The sequence below is a fragment of the Sinocyclocheilus anshuiensis genome, unplaced genomic scaffold (genome assembly GCF_001515605.1).
Source record: "Sinocyclocheilus anshuiensis isolate Anshui unplaced genomic scaffold, SAMN03320099.WGS_v1.1 scaffold1015, whole genome shotgun sequence".
Classification (NCBI taxonomy): domain Eukaryota; kingdom Metazoa; phylum Chordata; class Actinopteri; order Cypriniformes; family Cyprinidae; genus Sinocyclocheilus; species Sinocyclocheilus anshuiensis.
Genome location: NW_015546029.1, coordinates 2,109,704 through 2,126,094, shown reverse-complemented (window position 1 = coordinate 2,126,094; position 16,391 = coordinate 2,109,704). Strand labels below are relative to the sequence as shown.

Genomic DNA, 16,391 nt, shown 5'->3' with positions numbered 1-16,391 from the left:
ATATATATATAGGCTATATATTAAAGTATTTGCAGAGTAATTGCAAACAAATGGAATGCCATTGAAATGTATTGATGAAAGTTTATAGTAAATCTTTAAAGCAATGCTTTTTGTGTTTTATTGTATAAAATGCTCCAGGCAAAGTATATATTTTTGTATATACTTTAAAAAATACACATATATTGTTAAGCAGTTGTTCAGAGTACTAAATAAAGGTTTACTTAGCATATGGCTCCATGTGTCAACATCTCACACTGCATGTCAGAAAGAAACAGGTGTCACTATTTCAGCCTCATGGCTTTCAGACACTGCTGTGCTCTCACTAAATGTGTACTGTAAAACTGTTAGATATGATATAATATATGTATCATATATAACAAAAGCATGACATATATGTCATGTTTTTCTTGAAACTCCCTAAGTAAGGTTAAATGCTTATATTGTATTATATTAGACCTGGTGATTTTTAAATGTTTACACATATGTAACTATATAACATAATGTTTAGATTTGTCAAGAGAGAACTTTTAGGGACAAATGGGGAAATGGCACCCGTGGTTGTGTTATGTTTTAGAGAGCAGTGATAGCAGGCTGCTTTACGCCCCCTGTCATTATGCATTGATAACAGGTTCACATTGCAAGGATTCTCTTCTAAGAAGTTTGCATTCTGCCAAGATTGTGACTGCATTCAAATAAGACACTTGGTGCTGCACTATGCAATGGATGGGACAGAAAGCAGATAGTGTTAGTCTTTTTATAAAAACACTGCACTCAGCAGTCTGACTGGTTTTCCTTACAGGCAGATGGAATGGAAAAAAGACCATCATGCTGTTCCATGTCACACCAATTTGATATGTCGGTCCAGAAATCAGATGATCTAACACAATGCGACCTCTTTTTAAGATGCCCTTAACATTTTTTTGCAGACTAACCTCTTTTTATTGCCTCTTCTCATGTCAGCCAATTTTGTGTGGTTTAATCTGTTTTATAGGTGAGATTTTGGAAAAACAAATCAGTTTGCTTCACATTGTTGTATTGTAGGCATAATAATCGTATGCTTTTTGTGGCTTGTTTATTGTTTATGGTTTTTCAGGTATGTGAGCTTGTTAAATGTTTTAGGTTTGATATGGTCACACTTTCATAACTCGTTCAGAATAATGCCTACAGATTTGTTATGACAACCAGGTGCTGTCATCAGTCTAACCTGTTATATAGGAACGTACTGAGACCTTTGTGAGCTGTAACCATCTAGAGGAGTGCATATAGACATCCTTTAGTCAAGCTATACTTTTGGTATTACGTTTCTTTCTTGGTCTGCCACTGTAACACCAAGTCTGACAAGAATGAAAGGCCATCTGTTGCTCTTACAGATAAAGTCTGTAATTGGATAGATTTGCTATATTGACTTTGCAATTGACACAGTTTGCTTCAAATAATATATTATCTACTACTAAACCATTGTAATTTAAGAGACTTAAAATACTTTGACCATTAATGTCAGGCATGTATAAATCCTTGGGGCCAGCTTGATAATTGAGTCTCTGTGGAAATCTCTTGAATGCAGTGTTGCAGTGGAGTGGTCATGTTAACTGTGTAATGTGCAGCTGCTTGTTTATCAGTGAGTCCAAGTATGTTGCTTGCTGATAATTGTGCTGCCATTTTAAACACAGTGTTATTCAAGTCCCAAATGCTTTATTTGATAACATGAAGTATTGTATGATTACATTTTTTTTTTATCAGCTGATTTCTGTTTTTTCTCAGTATTATTTTTTACACAAAGAAATTAATAGTAAGTTTGACATGTTTCAAGACTGAAGTCATAGACTAATTTTTTATTTTTTATTTTACATGGAGCAGGCCACCTCATGGGAGCTGACATGATCTGCTGAATAGTACTCACTTTACCTCCGTGCCCCCCTTATATACTAAATGAATTGGGGCTGACTGGGAATAATGCATTTTTACAAAGGCATCGGTGAATGAAAATTTAAGCTTTTTTTTGCTGCATAGTCTATGACACAAAGAAATAAAGAAAAATGGGAGTGCATCTTTCATGACTGTTTTGCTGCAGAAACAGAAAGGTCATGCAAATTTAAAGCTTGAATTACAAACTTAGATAAGAAATTGAAATGAAAAAACAGTCGTGGAAATGTCTGTTTTTTTATCTAGTTATGCTCAGGTCTGAAACTGGTTGATTGGCTAGAACTAGCCCTTTGTGAGTGCAATTTCTAAAACCTTTAGAAAGTGGGAACCTTGTCTGACTTGGAATCTTTCTTTCATCACCCTAGAGAGGTTTGAGTGCCACCTGTCCTTTCTTGTAAACTTGATACATGCTTATAAATGCAAATAAAATAGTAAATACAAAAAGTTTTTTTTCTCATGCATACTCTTGCTCTCATTCTCAAATGTGCACACACTTTTTATTCTGAAAAACCAACAAAAACCTAACCAGATAGAACATCACAACATTATCTCACCACACAAAACAATATTTAATCAATCTGGTTCATCTAATTGGTTTGGTACTTTTTCAGCTACATTTTTAATGCTGATGGACTGCCTGGTGTGTCATTGTGGGTAATAAAGTAGTAACTTTGCTAGTAATCCCTGTATTATTTCCTCAACCCCTTGTTCCTTTTCAAACAGACGGTGGAGCAGATCACTCAGTCTAGCCACTTTTAGCATGCCAGGTTTGGAACACTGGACCCCATCCAACACGGCCTAAAACCCCAGAGACAGTCATGAGAGCAAATGTGACAAACATCATATGAAAGAAATGTTCCAGGTTATTGACTCAAAATATGACTCGGCTTTTTCGGGTTTTTCTCTGATACAAACTAAACGTCTTTTCCCTAGAACCCACATCTTATAAAACTAAATGCAGTATCAATTCAAATTAGCTTTAAAGTCAACATGAAATCGAAATTGACCCTATATACTTATCGCAATACAATGTGCACTGATTAATTGTCCAAAATATTCCAAAGGAGAAAAAAAAAAACATTTCTTGTTGATATTAACTTTTTTTTTATATTAACTGTTCACAATCCATTCTGTTCCCAATATAGTAATCTTTTTGTCATTGAAAGTTTGTTCTCTTTAAGTGTATAAATTAAAAGAAAAAAAATTAAACCGGTTTTATTACCCTTTTCACAGTTCAGAACAAATTAATCATTTAGTAGTATGTACATTCTATACATTCTATATTCTTAAATGTAAATGTGTGATATCCCACAGATTATTTGAAGGTGGACCACCAATTGTGTGAAATGAAACCACATTCATTACATGAAGCCAATACTTCCCAAGTTTCTGAAGTGAATGTGAAAGTGAAGAACAATGTGATGTATAAGTTTAAAGAAAAAAAAACTCCCAGGCTGGGCCCTTTGAATCAAATCATCCTTGTAATAGGAGCCTATAATAGTAATACTAAGTGCCTCCAGCAACGCTTTTGGTCACCATGGGTATAAGAACATCGTAAATTGATCTAAAAAGGAGAGGCATCCACACACACACACTATTAAACTGGTCAAAGTAGACCTGTCCTGAAATAGCTCTACCCTGGTCCTTGCCGGATTAAAGACTGATTTATTGAACACACTTTGTGAGAACTCCCTCAGATGTGACATGAGGTCAGAACTGATTGAGGCCATGTTGAAAACGGACACATGCGAGGACTCTTAATTATTCTTGAGGATGGTAACAGTTGGCGGGCCAAGTGTGCTCTGTAATCTATGGTTTCCCTGCTCTTTGGTCACGTGTCAACAAGTTGGCATTCTTTATGTAATTTTACAGCTTAAAGGAATGACAAATAAAATGAAAATGGAACAAATGGAACTCGGCAGAACTGAAATGTGTTCATGCCTCACCCTTTGCACATTCATTTATAAGGTTAATTTCATTGTGCTTTAAGCCACCAATAAGAAAGTAGACATTTTAGCTCTGTTTAATGCATTTTACCATGTTAAAGTCTATTCTGAAGGATACAACAAATTTTCCCACAAGGATTCCACTTGGATTACTACTTGTATCTTGTATAATTGAACAATAGAGCTGTTCTCACATTAAATCCACACCTAACAACCAAAATCAGTGTTGTTTACATGCTTCAAATTTTCCATTTCACATCTGCATGTCAAAGCATGTCTGTACCATAACATACTAATGCTTAGGATAGTTCACCCAAAGAGATAGTTCACCCAAAACGTACTTTATTCTGTGGAATGCAAAAGATGATATCTGAGGTCCAAACAACATTGGATCGTGTTGATTTCCATTGTGTGGACAATAACACTTAGGCATTTATCAAAACATCTTTTATGTTCTACAGAAGTCAGTCAGTCATAATTTTTTGGACGACATGGGTAAGACAGAATTTCGGTGTGAACTTTACTAGATTTGTATGGTATCTTCTCAAGGATTGAAAAGTCTTTGTGTTTCTTCTCTCCTGTAGGGAGGCAACAATGCAGGACACACAGTTGTGGTTGATTCAGTGGAATATGACTTCCACCTTCTACCCAGTGGGATTATCAACCCTAAGGTCACTGCCTTCATTGGTGAGTATGTCTAATTCCCTCTCTCCATTTGGATAGTGTCTTATATGAGTTGTGCACATTCTCATGCAACCAGTGCAGCATCTTCTGGTAGTCTGTGCTTTGAAAACAACACCACAGCTTCCTGTTAAAGTGTTTGGATGTTGGCCAGCATATCCAGACTAATATAGCTGAGTGCAATCTATGCACTTTATTTGCAAAGATCCAATTTTGCTAATGGTCATTACTGAGTTTTGGCCTTCTGATTCATATATCAGCACTGTAGATTAGTATAATGTATTGGAAATGCTTGATGTTCATAGTACATTGGATTGTACAGCTTTCAGAAATCTGTGTTGCAGGGTTTGAGTGTTGATTTGAGTGATTTTTAAGATTCCTCTTCAATTTTACACCCCTTTCTATCCATTCCAACACCTGGAATAACACATTTGGGCTTTTCAGACTTTAAATTGGTCAATCTTTACCTCTTGCTCCATTTATTTCAGCACACAACTTGCTTGTCCATCTGTGGTATTGTCACAACTGAAACTGATCACAGCTTGACTCAAGAAACAAGTTTCTGTGACTGTACAAAGTGCATGAATATTAATGAGTTTGTGATTGGTTGTCTGTGGCTAAACAACTCACTGTAACATTCTAACACCACATTATTTAAGACTCAGGGTTAAAACTGGCCTTTAAAGGTTGTAAGATGAAGTTATCTCCGGGTTAAAGCCCTGAATTGGACAGTGATGACTGACAGCTCCTCATTTGATTGCAGGTAATGGTGTAGTCATTCACCTGCCGGGTCTCTTCGAGGAGGCTGAGAAGAATATGCGGAAAGGAAAAGGTTTGTTTAACTGTTTGTGCCCATGGGCTGTATGATTGAGTTTCAGTGAGCATTGGTAGGGGTCTAACAGTGAGTTTGCTTGCAGGTCTGGAAGGCTGGGAGAACAGGCTCATCATCTCTGACCGGGCACACATCGGTAGGCTGATGGCTCACATGGCATATAAACACCATCATATGCCAAAATTACATTCACAGCTGCAAACACAGCAAAATTTGGCTTTACAGGGGTGTAAACAAAGTTGATTTGATTGTAATTCTTTACTAAATTATTATTTTGGATTCACGGTTATTTTTAAACATATGCTGAATACACTTACACTGCCATTCAAAAGTTTGCAGTCAGTTTTTCTCTTAATTTGTTTGAACAAAAATACAGTAAAACAGTATATTGTGAAATAGTATTACAATTTAAAATCATTTTAATATATTAAATAGTATAATTTATTCCTGTGATGGCAAAGCTGAATTTTCAGCAGCCATTACTCCAGTTTTCAGTGTCAGAAATCACTCTTATATTCTGATTTGCTGCTCAAGAAACATTCTTATTATTATTGAAAATATTGAAAATGGTTGTGCTTCTTAATATTTTTGTGGAAAGTGTGAGGTATTATTTCAGTATACTTTGATGAATAGAATGTTCAAAAGGACAGCATTTATTTGAAATAGAAATTTCAACATAAGAAAAAAATAGAAATATAAACATTATAAATGTCTTTACTGTCAGTTTTGATCAATTTAATGCATCCTTGCTGAATAAAAGTATTCATTTAATTTCAAAAAAACTTGTAACTTAAGCCAAATGAATGCATTGATGTACATGAAGTACATTGGGTGTTCTGGATTTGATGAATTATTTACAACAAAACAGACAAGAATTATTATTTGGTTAAGAAATAAACACAATACAGTAGGTATTATTACAGTGCATGCAAGGCACTTTATTAATGCCCCTCCAACATTCTGTTAAGTTTGTTTGTTTTGGCTAATGTCAGCCTTTGCATGGAATGTTTTTATTTATTTATTGATTTTTTTATTTATGGAATGTATGATAGATTTTTGAAAACCTCCCTTTGACTCCATATTTATCAAAAAGATTCATACCGAGTGTCATGACAACGGCAAAGCAACTCTATTTACAAGGAATGTAAGCCTAAACCTAAATCTTTAACACTATTATTTTGATGCCTTGCAAGCACTGCTATTTCCTTCAGGAACTGCAAATCTAGCTGTCAATAATAGCTCAATATCCATAATATTAGTATCTAATTAATGTGTTGAAATGTTCTTTGATGCATCAATGCATTTTTACCCCTCTGTTTTTTTTTTTTTTGCTTTTGGGATTTGAAGTAGGCAGATACTGCTCTCAAATGTCATATAATCAAAGAGTCTTTTAAAATTAATAATGGTATGTGTTTGAATTATTATGCCTGTAGTCTATTGTTGTAATTCTAGATTCTCAGCCGTTATAATGAAAGGACACAGGATCAATTGTAGTCAACCCAAGTGTTGTTATGGTGACCTGCTTTGGCATGTTGGGTTCAGAGCTCAGAGAGATGAGTTGTCTCACTGTAATGTATACACTCTCCTGCCTCTAGTGTTTGATTTCCATCAAGCTGTGGATGGAGTCCAGGAACAGGAGAGGCAACAGCAAGCTGGCAAAAAGTAAAAACCCTGATTTATGCACACGCATACAACACGCTAGCAACATGTTATGACACGAGTTCATAACAAAAGAAAAAAATGCTTTGAGAGATGAACTTTAGTCATGTGTAATGGTGGCTTTTCTAACCACTCTGGTTGATCTTAGTAATTGACTGTTTAGTGTGTATTTTGTCATTTGCTTTATAACTGACAAATGCGATGGTCTGGACTTGGAGAGTAGATACAGTCCTTTTGGTCCCAAGTTCTTGAAATGTGAAATAATTTATGTATAAATATAAATAATTATGCAAATATGCAAAAAGAAATATTTTATTATAAATATATAAAAAATGAAGTATTATATATAATATTGGCTAAGTCTGGCATTAAATTTAAAAAGCTAAAGTTCAGATGAATATTTCATAGTCCATCTCACATTTAAAACATTAGGTTAAATTAAAATGGAGAGTACAAATAAATGATTATGTACATCAATAATGATTCATTCAATGGCTTTTAAATGTTCAAAAGCTTGGGGTCTGTCAGGTGTTTTTTTTTTTTTTTTGTATGTTTTTGAAAATAGTCTCTTATGTTCACCAAGAGGGCATTTATTTGATTATAAATACAGTGAAAACAGTAATATTTTGAAATGTTTTTACAGTTTAAAATAAGTATGTTCTATTTAAATTTATTATAAATGTCATTTATTCCTGTGGTGCAAAGCTGAATTTTCAGCATCATTACTCCAGTCTTCAGTGTCACAGGAGGAAATCATTTTTATATGCTGATTTGCTGAAGAAACATTTATTATTATCAGTGAAGAAAATTATGTTATCAGTATTAATAATGAAGTTGTCTTAAAGTTGTGCTCTTTAATATCTTTCTGAAAACAAACATTTTTCAGGATTCTTTAATGAATAAAAAGTTCAAAAGAGCAGCATTTTTAAATAGAAATCTTTTGTAACATTATACATTTCTTTACTGTCACTTTTTATCAGTTTAAAGCATCCTTGTTGAATAAAAAATGTGTATATAAACTAAATTACACTTAATTTTGTACAATATTGTATGTAACCGAGGGTCACTTCTCTATGTCTATATCCACTTAGGGATCCGTGAAAAAGGTTGCAGACCCCTGTTATAAAGCATACCCATAAATCCAACATGGAAAAAAAAGTATCTAATGCATGTGAATATCACTCACGAGTCTCGCCTTCTTTCTGTTTCACCACCTAGTTTAGGAACAACTAAAAAAGGAATCGGCCCCGTGTACTCAGCCAAAGCAGCTCGCAGTGGACTGAGGATATGTGACCTTCTGGCTGACTTTCAGGAGTTCTCAGAGAGGTCAGGGTCTGCTTACCTCTTCAAATGAGCTTGACAACTCAACTATTTGACCCATTCATGTCACATTCAATAGAGTGTGTTAAACTTCACCTTCTGTAAAAACACTTAATCCAGTTCTTAATCCGACAGAAACAATGGAAGAGCAAATGATCACGCTACTCATCTATCACAGTGTCAACTGAGCAGTCTTATGTCTCTTTTCACAGATTTAAACATTTGGCCTCGCAGTATAAGTCTATGTACCCTTCACTGGAGATTGATGTGGATGGGGAACTTGAGAAACTCAAGGTGACAAGCTTAGATGTCACACCAGTTAATACCCTAGGTTAGGTTTACAAGATTTTATAAGACTCGTCAGATATATAAGTCAGATTTATAGTAAAGGAGGTAAAGATGCACAACATATCTGTTATTTTTTTTTTAAACTTTTTTATGCATTTAAATTACTGAAATAAATGAACTTTTCCACGACATTCTAATTTATTGAGATGCACCTGTATTCATAACAATAATATATAATGTGCAACACAGACAACAAGGGTTACCACACTTTCTGACATTGATTGTTTTTTCAGACGTATATAGACAGAATAAAGTCCATGGTGAGAGATGGAGTCTTCTTCATGTATGAGGCGCTACACGGCCCTCCAAAAAAGATTCTGGTGGAAGGTGCCAATGCTGCCTTGCTGGACATTGACTTTGGTGAGTAATGGATACACTGAAACACATAGTACATACCATTCCCTGACCACGTGTAGCATAAGATTATGCAATGTGCTAACCAGCTGATTCCCATTTGTGAACTTCTGGGAAAGTCCTCCCGTGTAGTTAAATCCTGTGAAGTATCAACAACAATAAGTCTTTAAAGGGGTCATATGATGCTGCTAAAAAGAACATTATTTTGTGTATTTGGTGTAATGAAATGTGTTTATGCGGTTTACACCAAGAGCTTGTAACACTCCAAAGAGAAAGGAAAAATTGAAATCGCATCATATGACCCCTTTAAGTCAATAATACAGTCTCACACATTCTATATTATTTTATTTATTCTTCATGTTAAAAAATATTGTAGTTTCTACTATTTCTTTATTTTTATATGATTTATGAATTGAAAGAAGGGTATTTAAACAAATAAATGTACATTGATAGATGTAGATGCTTATTACTCTACATAATAAAAATAACATTGTCATTACATTCGCTACAGCTTTACTAACACTTCAGTCACTTTTTTATTTTATTTGTTCAATTAAATGTATTAATTTAAATTTTCTTAATATATTTCATCATTTGATTTTTTTTTTTTTGTACATTTTGTTTTAGTTCATTATAATACATTTAACTTTGCTTGAATTTATTCTTTACTATGTAAAAAATGTTAGTTCCTAATAATTTTATTTTTATGGTTATGTTATGTGATTTTAAGCAGTGTTGTGCACCTCTAACATTTTACAAATAATTATAGGGTTTGACAGACGCAAAGGTCTAATATTGTACAAAATGAAAATAGCACTGACATTGCCTAAAGCTTCGCTAACACTTCACTAGCATGCAGCGCTGATGTGACGCTTTTGTTTAGGGACATATCCGTTTGTGACTTCCTCAAACTGCACGGTGGGAGGGGTGTGTACGGGTCTGGGCATGCCGCCGCAGAACGTGGGGGAAGTCTATGGAGTTGTCAAAGCCTACACCACGAGGGTTGGGATTGGAGCTTTTCCTGCAGAACAGAACAACGTAAGCAGCTGCTTAACTTCCTCTTTTGTTTCCGCATTGTTTGGATGAGCTCTCGCTACTGTTTATATTTCGAATGTTTTGGCAGTAATGACCCTGACTTTAGTCGAGCACGATTATTGTTATGGATAGATTTGAACAGGAAAAATGAGGCTGAAGGAACAGAGCAGTCGGTAATCTGTCACGCTACATGACAATGAATATATTATGTGTGAGACATTTATGATTTCCTGTTCATGATGTGCTTTTCAGTGACTTCATAAATAATGGCAGGGTTCCCACAGTCAAGGAAATCCCGGAAATATTAGGATTCTACAATGGAAATTAATACATTTCTGGGATAGACATGAAGTCTAAATGGTCTAGTTTTCAGAGTTTTTTTTCTATCTGGTTAAAATTTATGGTCACGCTTGTACATAGCAGTACATTTTAATCAAATGTCTTTAAAAAAAAAAACTTAGTGTTCTTAGTGTTTCCATTTTGCATTGCAAAACACTTGCTGTTATTGAGGTGGTATAAGGTTAAGGTTAGGGACAGGTTTTGTGGTATGGTTAGGTTTAAGGGTAGGTTAAGGGGTCAACAGTGTGATTATAGATAGAAATGTTATAGAATTTCTGTAATATTAATTAAATATCGCAGAAATTAATTGCAGAATTACTGCAGGTATTTTAATTATAAATACAATATAAAAACATGTGTGTAGAAAATAAGTGCATTGTATCATATCATTATTTTAAATGTCAGTACATAGTATATTAAAACATCATATAAAATGGGTCCAAATATATTTCTTCAACTAGAAATTGTTCTTACACGTCAAACACTTTGAGTTGAGTTTTAAGATGGCTCCATCTAGTGGGAAGAAGGGTTTTTAGGCAAGACAATAGTTTTGTAGACTTCAAAATTCAAACTGTCAAGTAATTCTGCCAATATAGTAGACCATATAGCTCTTATTATATCATATAGATCATATTGTTTTTTTTTTTAAGTTTATTAAATAGGTATAGTACACATTAATAAACTTTACTGTAAATAAACCAGGTGAGTCTATTTATCTATTTTTCTAAATATTTTCTATATATTTGTCCCTGGATAGAATGTTACACAGTCATTCCTAAAATTATTACAATTATAAAAAAGTGTTTAACTGTTTAAACGTATTTTACCTGTACACGTAAATACACAAAGTCATTAAATGTTGCACTTTATTCATACTGTACTTATGCATAGGAACTTGGAGAGCTCTTGCAGTCAAGAGGCAAGGAAGTGGGCGTGACCACAGGTCGCAAAAGGAGATGTGGTTGGCTGGATCTGATGCTTATCAAATACGCCCACATGATTAATGGCTTCACAGCGTGAGTGTTCAAATAATCTCCTTTGGTTTCTGTATCTGTGTTCTATAAAGTACTGTTTTCTTATATGCATCCTTCTATATGTCTGTTTAGCATAGCTCTCACCAAACTTGACATCTTAGATGTGCTTCCTGAGATCAAAGTTGGTGTGGCATACAAAGTAGATGGTGAAATCATCCCACATTTTCCAGGTAAGCAGCACATTTCCCATATCACATGTAGATTTAATAAAATCTAGTGTAGTTAAATATCAGACATGTTTCCCAGCAAACCAAGAGGTGTTACAGAAGGTTGAAGTGCAGTACGAGACTCTGCCAGGCTGGAAAATAGACACATCTGCTGCCAGGATCTTTGATGAGCTTCCAGAAAATGCACAGAAATATGTCTGCTACATCGAAGATCACTTGGGTGTGCCTGGTAAGACTTTAAAGGGTTACAGTAGTTCTTCCAAAAATTAAAATTCTGTCATTTACTCACCTTCATATCGCTCCAAAAACTTGTATGACTTTCTTTCTGCTGTGGAATGTAAAAGAAGATCTGTTGAAGAATGTGGGCAACCAAAAAGATTTGGTTAGCATTGACATCCAAATGGACAAAAATATGGAACAAAAAATAACATGGGTAGTCAAAAAAAGTTTGTTTACCAACATTCTTCAAAATACCTTCTTATGTGTTTAGCAGAAGATAGAAGGTCATACAGGTTTGGAATGACATGAAGGTGAGAGTAGACTATCACTTTAACTCAGTTGTTCATGTAAGTCTTAGATTGTTTAAAATGCAGTGGGGTTGTTTTACTACAGTGATCCTAATGACTTCTTCCATCTTTGCTTTAGTGAAGTGGATTGGTGTTGGGAAGTCACGGGAATCAATGATCCAGCTCTTTTAAGAGGCTGCTTGGCCTGCATGTAGCACTGGCTGGATTACGCTCTGGACTCGGGGACGGATAGTATCCTCATATGTTTCCTCTCCCACCTCACTTCAGTTTCTCCATGGCAAGAACATCATTTTGTGTCACTCAGATCATCGTACAGTCCTTTGAAATTGAGTATTTGCCATATATAATGGCATTCCTGTGGTAAATCAAAAAGGGCTTTTCAACTAGTTACTTTTTGGAATCATTTAACCGTTTCTCATCTGCTTTACATAATTCTCCTCTGATATTTCGAGCTCTCATAAGCTCAGTTATCGCCAGCTTGAGTCCATATGCTGTACATGTGCTACTACTTCAAACAGTCAGGCATCAGTAGTGATGTATATTGTTGTTAGTTATCAGTTTTTCACACAGATTGGGTAAAACGATTACTTATACATGTTATGTTTAATGTTCTTTGTTTCTTTTATCATACAAGAATCAACGGTTATGCAATGTGTACTACCACACTTTCTCCTTGTTTTAAATGGTCTGTATGATTGACTTAACTCAAGTCAACTTCATTTAAACGTACGGTTTTTAAAAGAAAATTTAGATGTTTATTTGACAGGTGCATAAATGTGAATCACTCAACTCATGTGATTCAAGATTCAGTGATTCTGAATAAGAATTATGTACAATACACCCTCAAAATGTAATATGATTACAGTGGGTGTTTTCTGCTTTCCAAAAATAGGAGTAAAATATTTTGTGAAAGCAACTTTAAATTTAAATCTATTTAATTCGCTCCAAAAACTAGTATATAATAAACATCATAAGTATAATGTGCCTAAAGAAGCATGTACTATTATACAGGCCGTTTTGATTCCACTGAATGTATGTAAATGTTTGCACAGTCCTCAGATGTGGCATAAAGTTGTACAGTTGAACAATAAGCATATTAAAGCCACTTTAATGATCAGTAATGAGATATCAGTAAACATGCCTTTCAATATAGATTGTCAGAATATAGATCCTTAAGACAATTATGTGAATTCAGACGCCACCTCAGGACGCACGACTCCGTTTAGCCAGTAAAACGCACTGATGTTTGAACTTCTGTGGTTGCCAGCGACTGCAGGATGCCGTCTGCTTTTCTGACCTTCAGTAGTACATTTACAGAACCTTTAAATGTTAGAGATGATCTAAACAGAGCTGGTCTATTTAAATATGACTGGGTTGTTTCAGAAACCCAGGTTTGCTTCTTCTGTTTTGTCTCACCCTCAGTAATGCGCCTTCCAATAAATAAGTAATATAGGATAAAGTGTGCCTTGTTAATACAGATAAACAATGAAACTTGAAAACTAATTCTCCGTCTGATTGCGCTTTTATGGATTTTAATTGATAAACCTCTTTTAGTTTTCGAGGGCATTAATGTCATTGCCGTTTGCCAAAAGTGCTCATGCATCCAAAGAATTATCTTAATGGATAAGTGACTGCTGTGATATAAAGAGCCTTTGTAAATGACCCAGAATGATAACTTTGTTTTTCAGATTGATGACGGTGTGATGCTTTGCATTTTCTGTTGCTCACAGCTGCTGAATAAATTATGTACCCTGTTTGTTTGTTTGTTTAGTAGCATCTATTACACATCAGTTTTCTTGTATTAACACATTTCCGCTGAACAAATTAAATATAGCTCTATTATTAAAGTTCAAGACAGTTGAAACATTCAAACAGCAGTATGTTCTGTTTAAGAAATCCTTTACTGTTTCTGTGTTGTATTGCTGCTGATTGGGTTTTCATGTATGTATATACAGAACACAAAGCCATATTCTCTTGAATTTACAGTTATTGTACACTTTGCTGGTGATAGATACTGATGGGTGTGCATGATCATCTAGTGGAATTTGCACCAAATTTCACTCTATTTATCTTGGATTAATGGCAGATAACTGCCACGACAATCCCATCAATAAAGTAATATAGTGAGAAACTTTCATTTTTGTGTCTGTTCATTTTTAGCAGTGTTTTGTGGCATTGTTTGTCATCGATAACGGGACAGGTACGCTGAAACTGCCCTCGTCTTGGAAATACGAGGTTCAACAACACGCCACCAGGGGGAGACATTTACTTTGAAATAGACGTTGAACGGTCGGTGACATTTCCAGCTTTTAAGAGCTCCGTAATTACGTTTGACAATAACTTCTGATGGTACACAATTACTCTCGGATGATAAATAATTTTAATTATTTAGATTTAGTGTTTTATCATTTCATTTGATCACTTTTTAGTGTTATTGTTAATATGTGCATTGTAACGTCAAAATAATTTATACTTTTTTTTCTATTTTCTTGTGGAAAGCACTCCAATGATAAGCCTTGGATTTCAAAAAGAACGAAAGATCTTCTGCATAAAAAGAAAATAGCTTTTCAGATGGGAGAATCACAAAACTTTAGAGAGATTAATAAGATGGTGAGAGCTGAAATACAGAAGGATAGGTTAAAATTTAAAGATAAGGTGGAAGAGCAGCTGAATGGGAAAAAAAATTAAGATCAACATGGCAGGGTATTGTATTGAGAAGAAGGATACCAAGATAATCAGATCGGATGGTTTTAACTCAGATATACATTTGACTGATAAACGAGTATTATTATTTAATGTTTGATAACCATGATTTTAGTGCAGAAATCAAAGATCTAACACTTAGTAATTTTGAAAATATTGAATTAAATGTCTTTCAGAATATTATGTCAAGACAATCCAGGGCCTGATAGCATAGGAGGCAATGTGATAAGGACCTGTACAAAAAGTCCCCAAGATATGGGAGAAATCATGAAGCCATTAAGCCACATTTGTTAATAGAGAAATTAATATCTCAATTTAATATTGATTTAAATGTTGCAGGATGCATCTTAGATTTTTTAACAGAAAGGTCATAGTGTGTTAAAAATGTATATTCTAAACAGTTATTTCATTCCACGGGTTCACCTCAAGGTTGTTGTTTGTTACCCTTGTTATATATTATGTACACAAATTATTGTCATGTTTCATAGGAGGACATGCATATAATCAAATATGCAGATGACTCCGTTATAGTGAGTCTTCTCCAGGAACAGGATCGAGGGCACAGTCCTGTAGATGACTGCAGCAAATTCTTCCTTCAATTAAACACCTTCAATTAAATATGGAAAAAACCAAGGATATGTTAATTGATTTTGGAAGATCAACATTAAGTTCAGGGTTGACGAATATAAATGGAGTGGATATTGAAATGATTGACGATCATAAATATCTTAGTCATTGATGACAAACTAAGTTTTGAAGCAAATGTATCAGTTGTTTGTAAGAAAATTCAGCAAAGAATGTGTCTTTTATTGAATCAGTGTTCTCTTTCTGTATTGTCGGCTGGTTTGGTAGTCTTACATTGTCAAATAGGAATAGGTTGAATAGTCTTGTCAAAGTGGCAGGAAAAGTTATTGGAATGAGTCAAAGTTAACCCATTGAAATTGATCATAGACAGGTTTTAACCAAGGCACACTCAATTTTAAGGAATTTGGATCATCCACTAAAGAATTTCAGCTGTTACCTTCAAGGTGTCGGTTTAGAGTACCTGATGGAAGAACAAAACGTTTTAAGGGTTTCTTTCTTTCAGTGGCTATTGGTTTGATGAATTCTTCATTTGATTGGTGAGATATGTTTTATTATGATTGTATTGTCTGTAGATTATGTATTGTCTGTATGTGTTGTGACATACTGCTGCAAAACTAGTTTCCCCTAAAGGGGAACAATAAAGGTAAACAAACAAACAATAATCTTTGTTTTACAACTTAAAAAAAAAAAAAGTTTGCTGTGAAGGGAAAAAAGTATTTGCAAACTATGTAAACTATTGTTTATAGATTTTGAATAGAAAAATAATTTTGTTTACAGAAAAACTGTAATTTCTTGTCATTTGTAGATTCATTACACTATGACAAAAAATAGTTCCACTGAAAGGTTCTTTAGGGAACCAAAAATGAACAATAGAATGACAGACAGACAGACAGACAGACAGACAGATAGATAGATAGATAGATAGATAGATAGATAGA

At 34.4% G+C, this 16,391-nt stretch overlaps 1 protein-coding gene across 2 annotated transcripts in view; it reads left to right on the top strand.

The window, feature by feature from the left end:
- The window catches only part of LOC107698758 (adenylosuccinate synthetase isozyme 2-like), a 15,202-nt gene extending 1,281 nt beyond the window's left edge, over positions 1 to 13,921 (top strand). Inside the window, exons 2-14 of one of the 2 annotated variants that reach the window (XM_016499861.1) lie at positions 4,331 to 4,364; positions 4,454 to 4,556; positions 5,314 to 5,382; positions 5,468 to 5,518; positions 6,978 to 7,044; positions 8,260 to 8,367; positions 8,574 to 8,655; positions 8,943 to 9,069; positions 9,947 to 10,101; positions 11,329 to 11,453; positions 11,544 to 11,641; positions 11,718 to 11,867; positions 12,284 to 13,921. In XM_016499861.1, the coding sequence (XP_016355347.1) occupies positions 4,331 to 4,364; positions 4,454 to 4,556; positions 5,314 to 5,382; positions 5,468 to 5,518; positions 6,978 to 7,044; positions 8,260 to 8,367; positions 8,574 to 8,655; positions 8,943 to 9,069; positions 9,947 to 10,101; positions 11,329 to 11,453; positions 11,544 to 11,641; positions 11,718 to 11,867; positions 12,284 to 12,336 (1,222 nt within the window). In that variant the 3' untranslated portion in view covers positions 12,337 to 13,921. The remainder of the gene's footprint in view (positions 1 to 4,330; positions 4,365 to 4,453; positions 4,557 to 5,313; positions 5,383 to 5,467; positions 5,519 to 6,977; positions 7,045 to 8,259; positions 8,368 to 8,573; positions 8,656 to 8,942; positions 9,070 to 9,946; positions 10,102 to 11,328; positions 11,454 to 11,543; positions 11,642 to 11,717; positions 11,868 to 12,283) is intronic. The other variant, XM_016499860.1, reaches the window with a different exon arrangement.
- The last annotated feature ends 2,470 nt before the right edge of the window (positions 13,922 to 16,391 follow it).